This window comes from Gorilla gorilla, chromosome 2 (genome assembly GCF_029281585.2).
Source record: "Gorilla gorilla gorilla isolate KB3781 chromosome 2, NHGRI_mGorGor1-v2.1_pri, whole genome shotgun sequence".
In the NCBI taxonomy this organism is placed as follows: domain Eukaryota; kingdom Metazoa; phylum Chordata; class Mammalia; order Primates; family Hominidae; genus Gorilla; species Gorilla gorilla.
The window spans coordinates 190,547,844-190,561,062 of NC_086017.1; the positions used below are offsets into that span (position 1 = coordinate 190,547,844).

The 13,219-nt window shown below is 41.0% G+C and overlaps 1 protein-coding gene and 1 pseudogene across 1 annotated transcript in view; one reads left to right on the forward strand and one right to left on the reverse strand.

The window, feature by feature from the left end:
* Positions 1-6,951: 6,951 nt before the first annotated feature.
* Positions 6,952-7,143, reverse strand: LOC101146955 (translation machinery-associated protein 7-like; annotated as a pseudogene).
* A 3,170-nt stretch (positions 7,144-10,313) lies between these two features.
* LOC101147312 (bifunctional methylenetetrahydrofolate dehydrogenase/cyclohydrolase, mitochondrial-like) overlaps positions 10,314-13,219 on the forward strand; it is a 58,197-nt gene continuing 55,291 nt past the window's right edge. Inside the window, 2 exon segments of the mRNA XM_055382143.2 lie at positions 10,314-10,719; positions 10,722-11,300. Of these exon segments, the coding sequence (XP_055238118.2) occupies positions 10,314-10,719; positions 10,722-11,300 (985 nt within the window).

Consider the following 13,219-nt stretch of genomic DNA (forward strand, 5'->3'; position numbering starts at 1 on the left):
GGCAGAGAGAAAGGTGAAGGGGTATGATATTAACATTTCTGCTGCCTGCTGGTTTGTGTAGACAATTGTAGAGATGTATCCTACTTCTAAGGATTAAGCCCCATGATCTTTTGTTTGGGTGCCACTGGCTGATAATTAGATTTCTAACTCATTAGGCCCATGTTCTCAAATCCTACTCTATTAAGAGAGCATGGTGGGGTCCCTACTAGAGAACCTTTGAAGACAAAATCCTTGTCCGTTTCATCTTTGTGTCTGCCGTAGTGTTTAACAGAGCACCTTGCATTTGCTAGGTACTCCACGAACAAATAAATGAGTGAATGCACTTGGCTGCTTGTTTTATGCAAATAACCTGCATACCTCACCCCATCCCACACGCTAGTCAGAATCATAGGAGAGGCGAAAACGGTCATTGCTTTTCTAGGAGTTTAGTTACAGTTTCTTTTGCAGGGTGTTTTGCTTCACTATGATCAAGTTCAGAGAAGCTCTGCTCTTGGTCCTACATTGGATGAATCTGAATGCTGTACTCAGTGAGCTACCCTGTAATCCATAGTGCCATAGGTTTGTATATCCTGCTTTGAAGTTTTAGCCTAGAAATGGTCTATATTTTTTTCTGAGCCTACCTTGCTCTCAGACGATGCCAAGCACACCGTGAAGAACACAGCTATTAAAGGGTACAATATTTCAGTACCGCCCTGTATGTGTTGTATGCATTCCAATTCTATTGTGTTTGAAATGAGGCCAAATTATATACATACAACATCGTAACTACAGTAACAGATTTTATTTCACCCACAACAAAATAAGTTATAAAATATTAAATGGAAATTATCTAACAGGATCTACAGCACAGTTCCCCAAGGACATGAGAAGCAATTCCCTAGTAGATTCTGTAAGAAGTCAGTCTATGTGTGGTTTCAGACAGACATCCTTGATACAGAGTAGTCATTCCTAAAGCCTTCCCTCTTGCTCACACACAATGCATTTTCCATATCAAAGTACAGTTTGTACTTTGAGTCACCTTTGCTGTACTCCTCTGACACTGGTGATACAAATCAGTTATAGCTTTTCTATATTTCCACTCAGGTTCTCGTTAACCATGGGAATTTGGAATCTGTCATCCAAGTGCATCCCAGTGACCTTAAGAGAGTGTCAATGATATCTGTCACAGGCATGGGAGAGGGAACTAGAAGCATGCAAGCATATATCTGCTGCTCTATGTCCTGTCGTTCAGGTCCCTGGAATCAAGGAATTCAGGGAAATCAGGGAATTCAGGTCCCCGGAAAGGGACATGTCAAAGTGAAAAAACACTAAACTGCACATCAGAAGACTTGATTTAGAGCTTTGGCTCTGGTATTAAATGTCTGTGTGATCTTAAGCAGATCTTACCCTGCCTGCATTCTGTCTTAATTATATAAAATGAAGGTGCTGAATTCTAATACGATTGACAAATAGACAACATTGGTGCCATCTCTCAGACTATGTCCGGGGATGACTTCACTAATCAATCGTGGACTCTTGCCCTGTAAGCTTCATTTCATCCCAAGAACTCTTCTGAACACCACATTTTCAAAAGGAACTCTGATCTGTTTCTGTTAAGTGAGTAAAAACATGAGTTTAAAAATGAGATGACATATTAGTTATCTGTTGCTCTATTCAAGTCACCAAACTTAGTGGATTAGGACAACAACAATTATTTAATTCGTTCATGAATTTCCAACATGGGCAGGGCTTGGCAGACGCGTTCTCTGTTCCATGCTGGCTCAGATAGTTTGACTCTTATTAAGATGGCACTCTCACATGGCTGGCAAGTTGGTGCTGGCTGCTAGCTGGAAGATCAGCCAGGTGTGTGGGCAGAAACTTCAGTTCCTTTTCACGTAGGGCTTTCCACGGGCTACTTGGAATTCCTCACATTAGAGTGGCTGGGTTCTAAGAGCAAGTGTTCCAAGAGAACAAGGAGGAAATGCATAGCATTTTTATGACTTAGCCTCAGCAATCACATAGTGTTGCTTCCACTATCCTCACTTGGTCTAGGCAGTCACAAATTCATGTAATAGAGACATAGACTTTTTTTTTTTTTTTTTTTAAGACAAGATCTCGCTCTGTCACTGAGGGTGGAGTGCAATGGCGCAATCTCAGCTCATTGCAACCTCAGGTGATTCTCGAGCCTCCTGAGTAGGTGGGATTATAGGCATGTGCCACCTCATACAGCTAATTTTTTTGTATTTTTGTAGAGACGGGGTTTCACCATGTTCCCCAGGCTGGATAGACTTATCTAGAGGAACATGTTGAATGGCACATATCATTGCAGCTAACTTCAGAAATATAATCTGCCACAAGCACATTTGCTAACCCTGGATTAATAATCTATGAGAATCCAACAATCTAAGATTCTGTCTTTCCATTCCTTCCTCCCATAGAGCATTGATTTCATTTATGCTAATATGTTCTGTTACATATTTCAAACAATGGAAAACATCTTGTTTCCCTTACAAATTTGTTTTGGCTTTGCTTTGATTTTAAAACTTATACTGTAAAATTGACCTTTTTTTCTTTTAGTGTGCAGTACTGTGATTTTGAACACATGTACAGATTCATGTAATTATCATTATAATCAGAACAGTTCCATCACTCCCCAAATCTCCCTCATACTATCCGTTTACAGCCTTAATTATAGTCACCTCTCTTCCCTACCATGACTCTTGGCAATCATTGATTTGTCCTCTGACCCTAGAGTTCTGTCTTTTTGTGATTATCATATAAATGGAACCATACAGTATGTGACCTTTCGAGACTGTCTTTTCTCACTTAGCATAACACTTCGGTTCTTTCTTATTGCTGCGCAGCATTCTATGGTATGGAAGTACCACAGTTGGTTTATCCATTTGGCAAATAGTTTTCTGATGGAAACGATTGCTTTGAACTGATACCAAGCCACATAGACCAGACTTCAGACTCTATTTAGGAGGTGAGAAAAGATGAAAAGGAGCCCTGCGGACCAACTCTTACTCTAAACATGTTTATTTGTTGGTAGAAATGCCCATCTCAGTGTCATAAACAAACAAACAAAAAATTACAGAACCTGCTCTTTAGAACAAAACTCTAAGATCAAGAGAATAATTTTGAATGCCTCTTCTTACCCCAAGGAATATTTAAGAGAAAAAGGATTCATGAATTCAGACTTCCTTTAGCCATTTTCTCTAAATGGACCAGGATATCCAAATCATGTTTTCAAAAGCCCGTTTAAATTCTAAGAAAGTCAAGTGAAATTGTTAATGGTAGCAAATTCAGTTCAGGTAGAGTGTGTGATGTATTAAAGCTACATTCCACTGGTTTTCCCCTTTGTATAATTATGCTCATTTTATAGTGCCTAGAATGTAATACAGTACTTTGTATGATTCAGAGGCTTATAATTGGATGACTATTTTATGCCAAACTCTCTCTCTGGGGTCGTACTCATTTCTTATCACATTCTAGCCACAGTCTTAGCACAGCACATGCACCCACCAATTTTCTTCAATTAATGAGGGAGCAAATGAATGCAGAACTCTAAGGGACAGTCTCTGGGAGCTCCATTCATTCATTCTTCTGTAAGTAGTTAATGCGCTCTCAGATAAAAAGGTATCTTCGTATCTATTTAAGAACAAATAGAGTCAGGCTAACAAAATGCTTGGTTCAACATTAATGCTTCTAGGAGTGGAATCTGTTCCTGGCAGGTGAGATAGTCAACGTGGGGTGGAAGTGGGTCATGAGTTCCAAGACTTGGGACGGTTTTTACAATTTTCCTTTCACTTCAAGGTAGTAACATTTGAGCACTGAGCTACCTTTACAGCTTCATGTTTCCTTGTGCTGTCATTTTAGTTCTTTTTTTTTTTTTTTTTTTTTTTAAGACAGAGTCTTGCTCTGTCACCCAGGCTGGAGTGCAGTGGCGCAATCTCGGCTCACTGCAACCTCCGCCTCCCAGGTTCAAGCAATTCTCCTGCTTCAGCCTCCTGAGTAGCTGGAATTACAGGTGCCTGCCACCACGCTCAGGTAATTTTTGTATTTTCAGTACAGACGGGGTTTCACCATATTGACCAGGCTGGTCTTGAACTCCTGACCTCGTGATCCACCCGCCTCGGCCTCCCAAAGTGCTGGGATTACAGGTGTGAGCCGCCGCGCCCAGCCCATTTTAGTTCTTAATGCGATGTGGGGAGGGGCAGGGGAGTTGCTCTACCACTTCACCATCCAAATGACAGCAGCAAATAAGGGCTTCTGGAGCAATCCACTCTCCTCAGGGACCAGGAGTGAGAGAAACCAGCTTCTGCTCTCATAGTGTGATAAAGTCCGCGGTTTTTAAGTGTTCTTTGGGAAAACACAGCCCTTTGAATTTGAGCCGCAGTATTGGCAGGGTAATGATGATTTAAACAAGAACTGCTTTTCTCTTCTTTAAAATGTCTTTGGCAAAAGCAAAAACAAAAAACTATTATTAACTATTAGGGCTAAATATATTCATCCCTCTGTATCCTTGGCATATTGTTTCCAGGACCCCCGCGGATACCAAAATCTGAGGATGCTCATGTACTTGATATAAAATGGCATGGTATTTGCATATCCTACACATATCCTCCTGTATACTTTAAATCATCTCTCCATTACTTATAATAACTGTGATACAATATAAATGCTGTGTAAATAGTTGCTAGGCTGTGTTTTTAAATTTTTATATTCTTTTTATTGTTCTATTATTATTTTTAATTTTTTTCAAATATTTTTGTCCCGAGGTTGATTGAATCTAAGGATGCAGAAGATATGGAAGGCTAACTATATCTGAAAATAGATATCAAAACTCATCTAGGAACAGTGCAGAATTGAGAATTTTTTAACAGAAACAATCTGCTTTTAAACAAATTTCCTACTTTAGTATTTCCCCTTTGATATCTTTTACATTTAACATACATTTATGGAGCATTTAGGAGACAGCACTTCACATTAATTAACCTCATTTACTACATACAACAGATTTATAAGGGAATATTATTATTCCCGTTGTGCAAAGCGGAGATTTAGGCTCAGAGAATTGAGCATCTTGCTCAAGGTCTTGAGGCAGTGCCAGGGGTAGGCGTGGGGAGGTCAGGTCCTCCTTACTCTTCCCAACCCCCCATCTTCAAGTCCTCCAAGCTACCACAGTAGCTAGACAACCTAAGGAAAGAGTGTGCTCGCTGTGCAAATGAAACTCCAGAATGCTTCAACAACACTGCAGCCCCTGCGACTCTCCTATATTCAATCAAACAGCTGGTAAATGGTGGCACAGACATATGGAGCCAGAACTTTCTGACCTGATGCTTGGGTGTGTTCCTATTCCTGCTCTTAGAAGCCTACCTTCCGGCCGGGCGCAGTGGCTCACGCCTGTAATCCCAGCACTTTGGGAGGCCAAGGTGGGCGGATTATCTGAGGTCAGGAGTTCGAGATCAGCCTGGGCAACACAGTGAAACCCTGTCTGCACTAAAAATACAAAATTAGCTGGGCTTGGTGACACATGCCTGTAATCCCAGCTACTCGGGAGGCTGAGGCAGGACAATCGCTTGAACCTGGGAGGCAGAGGATGCGGTGAGCCGAGATCGTGCCATGGCACTCCAGCCTGGGCAACAAGAGTAAATCTCCATCTCACCAAAAAAAAGAAAAAAAAAAGCAAGAAAAAAAAAAGAAGCCTACCTTCCAACAGCTCCACAACTGCTTTCATTTAGGTTTCATTACGAATATTTTATTTCCTGCTAAATAAATCAGAGCAGAGTCTCCAGTAAATGAATGCCTCAGAAGTTTCTCTGTCTCACCAGTTGGATCTCATGAACAAAAATCAGGTAAGTGAATTTAACCATCCCATCCTCACCCAATTTGCCCCAACATTTAACCCAAATCCCAGAGACTTCACCAATTCATTCAATCTGGAAACATCAATTGCTCAGCTAATCTTTTCCCCTCTTTTCCCATTATCAGGATTAGCTACTTATTGTTCTTCCTGTTTTGCTTCAACTGAAATAAACTTGAGTTCTTATCCTTTCTGTCAGATGGAGTTCCAAGCTTAAAAGCTTTGAATCAGAATGACATTAATCCTGCTTTTTCTGCATTGTGGCCTTATTGCTTGTTACAGATATTTGCACTGCTCCATCTTACTTTCTGAGTTTCATGGACGTTCTCATTGCAAATGAGTCTGTGTTAGGGAGTTTGTATTTTCTCAAGAAACTGGAAACCTCATTGTTAAAAATCGCACTTTGGCAAAGAAAATTCTAGTCCACTTGTCAATTTTTATAAAATCTTATTTATAATCAATATCAGATTTCAACTAACATTTACGTTATTAGCATTGCATGAAGGTAAGTGTATTTTCTGTAGAGACTGACCCTAAGGCAGCTGCACAAATCTCTGCAAGAAGGTTCCTCTTTGGTGACAATGAGTCAGATATGTATTAACTCAGAAATGAATTTAAGAAGAAAAAAAATTTTGTCATCTTATGAATAAGTGTTTCATCTTGGTTTAGTTGATAAAGCAGCAGCTCTAAAAATAAAACTTACTGTAGATTTGCTCTTTTTTCTTTTATTTTAAAAACCAAACTCTTACTCTTAACTTTGCCTTTTTGCATACCTAAATCATCCTTTTTTTTTTTTAATTTTTAAAGATAGAGTCTCACTATGTTGCTCACACTGGACTCAAATTCCTGGACTCAAGCGATCCTCTTGCCTCAGCCTCCCAAGTAGCTGGGACTACAGGCACGGCCACCAAGCTCTTCTATAGTAATATATAATTTTTTATCTTTTATTTTTTATTTTTACAAAAGCTTATTCTTAAATGTACAACAGGCTCCAAGACAACATTTCATTCCAGCTGTAGGTGGCAAAAGACATTATGGCAGGGAATACAGATGTTTAAATACGAATGAAATCAATGGTCACCATCGACTCAGGCACAAGGAACAGCTTACTTTTTGCCAGATTTCTTAATTCCACCTGTGTCCAGGGGCCCCTTCTTTCTGGCCTTCACTTTCAGCTCCTCAAGTTCCTTCTGCTCCTCTTTTTGTTTCTGCTTAAAAGCCTTATCTTCCTCATCCATCTCCTTGGCCTGCCTCTTGGGCTGTTTCAAGGGCTTCTTGCCACCTTAGCGACTGGACATGGCAACTGCCGCCCCTTCCCCAGACCCTGCCACTGGAAATCCTAATATATAATTTTTAAAAATGATTTTACTTTGGGAGGTAGAGGCGGGCGGATCACGAGGTCAGGAGATCGAGACCATCCTGGCTAACACAGTGAAACCCCGTCTCTACTAAAAATACAAAAAATTAGCCGGGCGTGGTGGCGGGCACTTGTAGTCCCAGCTACTCGGGAGGCTGAGGCAGGAGAATGGCGTGAACCCAGGAGGCAGAGCTTGCAGTGAGCCGAGATTGCACCACTGCACTCCAGCCTGGGCGACAGAGCGAGACTCCGTCTCAAAAAAAAAAAAAAAAATGATTTTAGGCATTAGTATTTGGAAGGAATTCCTAGGTTGGAGAGATGGTGAGCTAATTGTTTGGGTCTACATATGAGCTGAAATATAAATTTCAAGGAAGTTTAAATGTCCATGAAATCAGACCTAGCTTTTCAAAATTTTCACATTGACAATGATTGTCTAATAAATCTATCCTTCTACACTAACTAAAAACAAATTTTTTTTGCCACCTCAACCTTCAACTACTATGACATTTTGTATATTTCAATGACATTTATTAAATTCTACCTTTCATTGAAGTTTTCTTTGTGTGTAAAAAGTTACTGTGTAATGAGAATCTTAAACATAGAACACAAGGGTGATGCATCTGTATATCCTTCATGGCACCAAAGAGAGCTTTCTGCTTTTCCCTGCCCTAATCCATCCGATATAGTATTGTTCAATTCATTTTCCTAAAATTTAGCTCTGATTAAGTTACTTGTTGGCTAAGCACTTACAACAGTTTCTAGTTGTTTACTGAATTATATGTTCCTGCTCACCTGGCATAGCCTTCTATAATCTGGCCCCAACCTGTCCTTTCTAGCTTTATCTCTATGGTATTTTCCACTGAAACTTGGCTCTTCCTAATTCTGAGAAGAGGTGCTGGGATTTTCCTTTGTGTATGTCTGTGTGTGTGCACGTGTGTGTGTGTGTGTGTGTGTGCGTGTGTGTGTGCTATTCTCATGAACTGCAGTGTCTCATACAGAGACCAATCTCAAATCAAGTCCACAAAGCCATGTCTGTTTTGCCAACAGAACACATCCCTTCTTGTTTCTGATCTTTGCAGTACTTGGTCTAAACTACTCTTGTGTACTTAAGTCACTATAACCCACTTTAGCTTGAATTATAATAGTCTGTGTGCTTGTTTTATCTCCCAGATTTGACAATAAGCATGGCATACTTGAAAGAACATGAGCTATGAGGTTAGAAAAACTTAAGTTCATATCTTGCCTCTGTCACTTATAAGCTGTGTGACTTCAGGTAAGTAGCATACTTTTCTGAACTTCTTTTTTTAAATCTATTAAAAATAATTGGTTGGCCGGGCATGGTGGCTTACACCTGTAATCCTAGCACTTTGGGAGGCTGAGGCAGGCAAATCACTTGAGGTCAGAAGTTGGAGACCAGCCTGGCCAACGTGGTGAAATCCTGTCTCTACTAAAAATACAAAATTAGCTGGGTGTGGTGGCGCACCCCTGTAATCCCAGCTACTCGAGAGGCTGAGACAGGAGAATCACTTGAACCCAGGAGGCAAGGTTGCAGTGAACCAAGATCACACCATTGCGTTCTAGCTTGGGTAACAGAGTGAAACTCCGTCCCAAAAAACAAATTATTGGTTCACTTTCCTGTTCTCTCATATTTGGAGTTATCATAAAATCATTTTAAGTAAAAAGATTCTTACCACCCAACCCAACCTCATTTGTGAATAGCAAAAAGCAATAAAGACAGAAGGGAGTAAACAAGAGCTAATGAAGGAAAAAAAGAAAGATTGAACTGAAAGTCTAGGAAGGTTTAAAGAAAAATGACCAGTATATGTCAGAGGTGTTTAGCTGAGAAAAGAAAGTGGAAAAATAGTATTGTTTGTTTGGGGTTCAATTACTGGAAGGAGTTGTATCAATGGTCTGTACATTCACTGGGTCAGGAAGCAATGTCTGTAGTCACTCGAAACAAAGCTCCTGAGAGTCAATAAGTCAACACACTTCTCTCTGAGTCTACCCCTCCCCTACTGTGTCTTTTAGAAATAAGACATTGAAAAGAAAAGGGACCATCCAGCATATGTTGGGAAATTTACTATCTTGTCTCCCCAAACAGAAGGTATTTCTCATATTGTTTAAGAACAACTTTCTGAAATAAATTTGCCATTGTTTCCACAAGAGAGGGAAATAACTAATGTTATATTTACTATATTAATAATAGTAAATATAACAACTCTAGACTTTTGTATTTATTATGAGCCAGGCACTCTGCCAAGTGCTTATGTAATCTTCTCAGTAGCCCTGTATGGAAGACTTTATTTTATTCACCCCACAGATGAAGAAACTGAAGAAGTTGAAAGATCTTGCCCAAGAGCACTAAGATTTGTACCCACGTGTTGGATCCTAAAACTTATGTTTTTACTCCATCATATTCCCTCTTAGCAAGATAGTATGCTATTATAAACTAGTGAGGAGCTGCAGCTGACTATCCAGACCAAGAAAATGCAGATTTCCATAAGCAAAATTGCTGGAGAATCAGGCAGCCCTTCCTGGGCAAATGCTAGTTACCTTCATGGTCTCTTTCAGCCCTTCAGAGAGTCTCTTAAATTATTGTTACCTCCAACTGTTGTCTTTCCTAATAGTCAAATAACCCTGCTACTCAGAGTACTCCACAAAGCTTGTCAGAAAGGCAGACTCAAAGCCCCTGGCCAATACTGTATTATATACTTAATATTTGCTAAAGGAATAGATCTTAAATATTCTCACTAAAAAGAAGGGGGTGGGTAGATATGACAGAGAATCAATGTGTTACTTAACTTGATTGTGGTAACCATTTCACATATATATGTATATCAAATACATTGTATACCTTTGTAAACCAAAAATAAAATTCTAAGCCCCCCAACCAATGGAATGGACCCCTCCTCTGGGCCAAGGGCATTCCAAAGTTAACCTGGGGCTGGGTGCAGTGGCTCACACCTATAATCCCAACGTTTTAGGAGGCTGAGGAGGGAAGATCACTTGAGGCCAGGGAATCAAGAGCTGCCTAGGCAAAATAGAGAGACTCCATCTCTACTAAAAATTAAAAATATTAAACAGGTCCCGGCGCAGTCACCGGCACAGGCTATGGCTACGACTTCCCTCATGTCCAGGTTGGCTGCCTGGCTGCTGCAGCCCGTGCACAGCTGCTCCCTCTGCCCTCGCCCCTTCCACCTCGCGGAAGTTCCAGATGAAGCTGTTGTAATTTCTGGAAGGAAACTGGCCCAGCAGATCAAGCAGGAAGTGCGGCAGGAGGTAGAAGAGTGGGTGGCCTCAGGCGACAAACGGCCACACCTGAGCATGATCCTGGTTGGCGAGAGTTCTGCAAGTCACTCCTACGTCCTCAACAAAACCAGGGTAGCTGCAGATGTGGGAATCAACAGTGAGACAATTGTGAAACCAGCTTCAATTTCAGAGGAAGAATTGTTGAATTTAATCAGCAAACTGAATGATGATGATAATGTAGATGGCCTCCTTGTTCAGCTGCCTCTTCCAGACATATTGATGAGAGAAGGATCTGCAATGCTGTTTCTCCAGACAAGGATGCTGATGGCTTTCATGTAATTAATGCAGGGCGAATGTGTTTGGACCAGTATTCCATGTTACCGGCTACCCCATGGGGTGTGTGGGAAATAATTAAGCGAACTGACATTCCAACCCTAGGGAAGAATGTGGTTGTGGCTGGAAGGTCAAAAAGTGTTGAAATGCCCATTGCAATGTTACTGCACACAGATGGGGCGCATGAACGTCCCGGAGGTGATGCCACTGTTACAATATCTCATCGATATACTCCCAAAGAACAGTTGAAGAAACATACAATTCTTGCAGATATTGTAATATCTGCTGCAGGTATTCCAAATCTGATCACAGCAGATATGATCAAGGAAGAAGCAGCAGTCATTGATGTGGGAATAAATAGAGTTCATGGTCCTGTAACTGCCAAACTGAAGTTGGTTGGAGATGTGGATTTTGAAGGAGTCAGACAAAAAGCCGGTTATATCACTCCAGTTCCTGGAGGTGTTGGCCCCATGACAGTGGCAATGCTAATGAAGAATACCATTATGGCCGGGCGCGGTGGCTCACACCTGTAATCCCAGCACTTTGGGAGGCCGAGGCGGGCGAATCACGAGATCAGGAAACGGAGACCATCCTGGCTAACATGGTGAAACCCCTGTCTCTACTAAAAATACAAAAAAAAAAATTAGCCGGGCGTGGTGGCAGGTGCCTGTAGTCCCAGCTACTTGGGAGGCTGAGGCAGGAGAATGACATGAACCCAGGAGGCAGAGCCAAGGGCTCTGTTTTTTCCAGAAATTTTTTAAGAGTTTGAGTTAATATTGAATTTAAGCAGACTTTCTGATTAAAGGTCTTTCTTTATTTTTTAATGAAACACATCTGTCTGGTGTGATATGAATTTCTGAAATTCTGTCTTCCTATGACTCCTAATTGTGACCTAACCTGAGTTTTTTTCTTATTTAATCAATGTAGATATTCCTATATTCAGTAACACTTACTTCTATAGCCTTAAATAGATAATTTTTTTCTTCTTCTTCTTCTTCTTCTTCTTTTTTTTTTTTTTTTTTTTTTTTGTAGAGATGGGGGTCTTGCTATGTTGCCTGGGCTGGTATTGAACTCCTGGCCTCTAGCAATCAATCCTCTTGCCTCAGCCTCCCAGAGGGCTGGGATTACAGGCATGGGCCACCCACGCCCAGACAGGTTTAAAGAGCATTGGAGAAACCAGCCTCATCCTCTAGTCTTTTTTTTTTTTTTTTTTTTTTGAGACTGAGTCTCGCTCTGTTGCCCAGGCTGGAGTGCAGTGGCGTGATCTCGGGTCACTGCAAGCTCTGCCTCTCCGGTTCAAACAATTCTTGTGCCTCAGCCTCCTGAGCAGCTGGGATTACAGGTGCATGCCACCATGCCTGGCTGATTTTTGTGTTTTCAGTAGAGACGGGGTTTCATCAAGTTGGCCAGACTGGTCTCAAACTCCTAACCTCAAGTGATCCACCTGCCTCGGCCTCCCAAAATGCTAGGATTACAGGCATGAGCCACTGCACCTGGCCAGTCCTACAGTCTTATATCCCAACAGGTTGTGCCAAGCTAGGAGCTTAATCTGTAAAATACTTGAGGCAGGGATAGGTTCCTTGTCTATTTTGGCTTTTGGCTAAGCAGAAGTAGCTCCTGCTCTAGGCAGCTTGAGGCAGAAAGAGAAAGAACAGTTGAATTGACCTACCTCCCTCCTTGTTCTTCTGCCAGCTGGTGTTATTCTTTTGATAGTTCTCTGGAGTTGAAAGAAATTTAGAGAGTTTGCTGGAGATGTTTTTGTGAGTGAGGTATAGCTCATGCCTATAAGTCATGCCTGCTTACTTACCTAGATTATTAAACATGGAGCAAGATGACCAAGATGACCAAAATTTTATTGAATTACAGTTGTAAGTGGAAAAAATGACTGACTTCCTGCACGGAGAGTATTATGTCAACCTGTTAAAAGCTATGGAAATTAAAATGTTTGTGTATGTACAAAATATAAATGACATGTAAGGTAAAATTACAGTGATCAATTTACAACAAAGAAATTAACAGAGTAGTTTTCCAGCTTGTTTGATTAATCAAGCAGGTTTACTCTTGAATCCATAGCATTTCTACAATTTAATTTGGACAAAGTTCTATCCCTAATCAGCCAGGTTTTAAAACTGAAATGTTAAGGGTGGATTTTTAGCTCCCCCAGGATTGGTGTGGATGATGATAAATACTTTTTTAAAAAATTAAGTATTATTGTTTATAAGACATGGGTTCCAGCTGTCTCCCTGGCTGGAGTGCAGTGGCCTGATCATAGCTCACTGCAGCCTTGAGCTACTGGGCTTAAACTATCCTCCTGCCTCAGCCTCTGAAATGGCTGGGACTACAGGTGTGTGCCAGCATGCCTGGCTAATTTTTAAACGTTCGTTTAGAGATGGGCTCACTATGTTGCCCAGGCTGGTCTTGACCTCCTGACCTCT